Source organism: Pundamilia nyererei, unplaced genomic scaffold (genome assembly GCF_000239375.1).
Source record: "Pundamilia nyererei isolate P.nyererei 1_Seehausen unplaced genomic scaffold, PunNye1.0 scaffold00031, whole genome shotgun sequence".
Classification (NCBI taxonomy): Eukaryota; Metazoa; Chordata; class Actinopteri; order Cichliformes; family Cichlidae; genus Pundamilia; species Pundamilia nyererei.
Window position 1 is genome coordinate 1124699 of NW_005187432.1, and position 1846 is coordinate 1126544.

Here is a 1846-nt window from a genome sequence, read left to right on the forward strand (position 1 = left end):
AGAAAACTCTACGTCCAGATGAACAGAATCAACGTTCGGAGATAGCCTTTTGTTGTTTTCTGATTTATCTGAGATGACTGATATGACGCTGCTGTTTATTTTCTCAAAAACGACCTCAAAAAGCACCACCTCTGAAGCAGTCATAGTGCAGTTATCAGGAGAAAGTCAGTGCAGGAACAGGCACCAGTATCTTCTCACAAACAAAGATTTCAGTGATTATAAAGCTAATCATCACCACCTCCCATTTCTGTTTTTTCTGTTCAAACAGCTCAACCTCTGGTCTGGAGGACTTGGACGTTCTGTCACTGAATTAAAATGTGATGATGTAAGTTCTAATATTTTGCTGGACCCCTTTTAACTTTAATGATGCTGCACATTTACAAGGATCTTGTACTGATGATGTTAAGTGTTAAGGTGGGGCTCTATTGATGGAAAAACCTGTTCATTCATATATTCATGAATTTCAGCATCTTCATGTTCATGTTTTTGTTTTTTGTTTTTTCTTTTCAGTGGATGCAGGAACCACCTCTGAAAAAGCTAAAGGCTGTAACGTCTCAGCCTGCTGCTCTGTGTGTGGCTGTGAATGGAGACTATGTTGCTGTGGGATACCACGCTGATGGCATCAAACTTTTCAGCCTCAGATCAGGTGTGTTGTGAGCTACGAATGTTTCAAAAATGTTTACCAGATGGAATCACTACAAGAAAGTGTGTGTGTGTGTGTGTGTGTATGAAGTGGGGCCAGTGGCTCAAAAAAGACATCTCTGGCATTAAAATTCAAAGCATCTCCTCTAGGTTTTTTCCTTTCTTGCTCTTTTTAAGTGTGTGCACTATAAAAGAAACAAACTGTACCAAAATTAATTTTTCAGGTGAGAAGATTTGGGCCTCCGTGGACCTGGACGTGTCTGTACCGTGCATGCTGTGGGTCATTTTAGAAGCAGAGCAGACCGACACCGATCTGCTGGTGTCTGGAGGAAGTGACAAATTTCTGCGGGTGTGGAAGAGAAAACAAGAAGAGGAGGGAATGACGGAAGTCCTGGAAATGGTGGGAGTGTTTGGTGTGCAATCGGGCACCATCCAGGCACTCGCACAAAACTCCACGTACCTGGCGACAGCTTCAGGTAGGTGTGATTGGTGGTAGTGATTATGCTTTCTTCTCAGGGTATTATCAAAAGTTCCTCAAGTTCCAGTCAGTTTGACTTATGTCTAAAAATGTTTTACAATGTTGCTCTTTGAATTAGATGACTTCACCATTGGGCTGTGGTTATTGTCTGATCTGACCTGTGACCCTCCGATCCAGCCAAATTCAATACTGAGGGGCCACAGTGGCGGAGTCACATGTCTGGCTTTCAGTCCAGATGGTGCACAGCTGCTGTCTGGTGGAAAAGATCAGGTACCTGTAACTCTTCCCCCCCTTATGAACCTTATGAGAGTACCTCAATAAAAGGTTACAACTGTGAAATCAGTATGAGAGAGGGAGAACGTTGTCTCATTTGAGAGGGTGAAATCATGAATTCTGGGTTATTCTTACTTAAAAAAATAAAATAATAATAATATTAATAATGATATCATGTAGTTGCAGTGCTTCATAGATTCAGATTAGGGATACTGCCTACTGAACATGTAAGAGTTTTTGGTACACTTAAATTACCTTATAAGGTAACTAAAACTCCATCCATCCATCCATCCATCTTCTTCCGCTTTATCCAGGGCCGGGGATAAAGAGCTGGTCCAGTGTTTCGCGACCAGGACAAAAACTGCATTGTTCCTCCTGTATCTGAGGTTCGACTAGTGGACAAACTCTCCTTTCCAGCACCCTGGCATAGACTTTCCCAGGGAGGCTGAGGAG

The 1846-nt window shown here is 42.4% G+C and overlaps 1 protein-coding gene across 1 annotated transcript in view; it reads left to right on the forward strand.

The window, feature by feature from the left end:
* Nucleotides 1-1846, forward strand: part of tep1 (telomerase-associated protein 1) — a 39465-nt gene that overhangs the window by 30721 nt on the left and 6898 nt on the right. The window contains exons 39-42 of the mRNA XM_005729162.2: nt 269-325; nt 511-646; nt 867-1118; nt 1239-1390. Of these exons, the coding sequence (XP_005729219.1) occupies nt 269-325; nt 511-646; nt 867-1118; nt 1239-1390 (597 nt within the window). The remainder of the gene's footprint in view (nt 1-268; nt 326-510; nt 647-866; nt 1119-1238; nt 1391-1846) is intronic.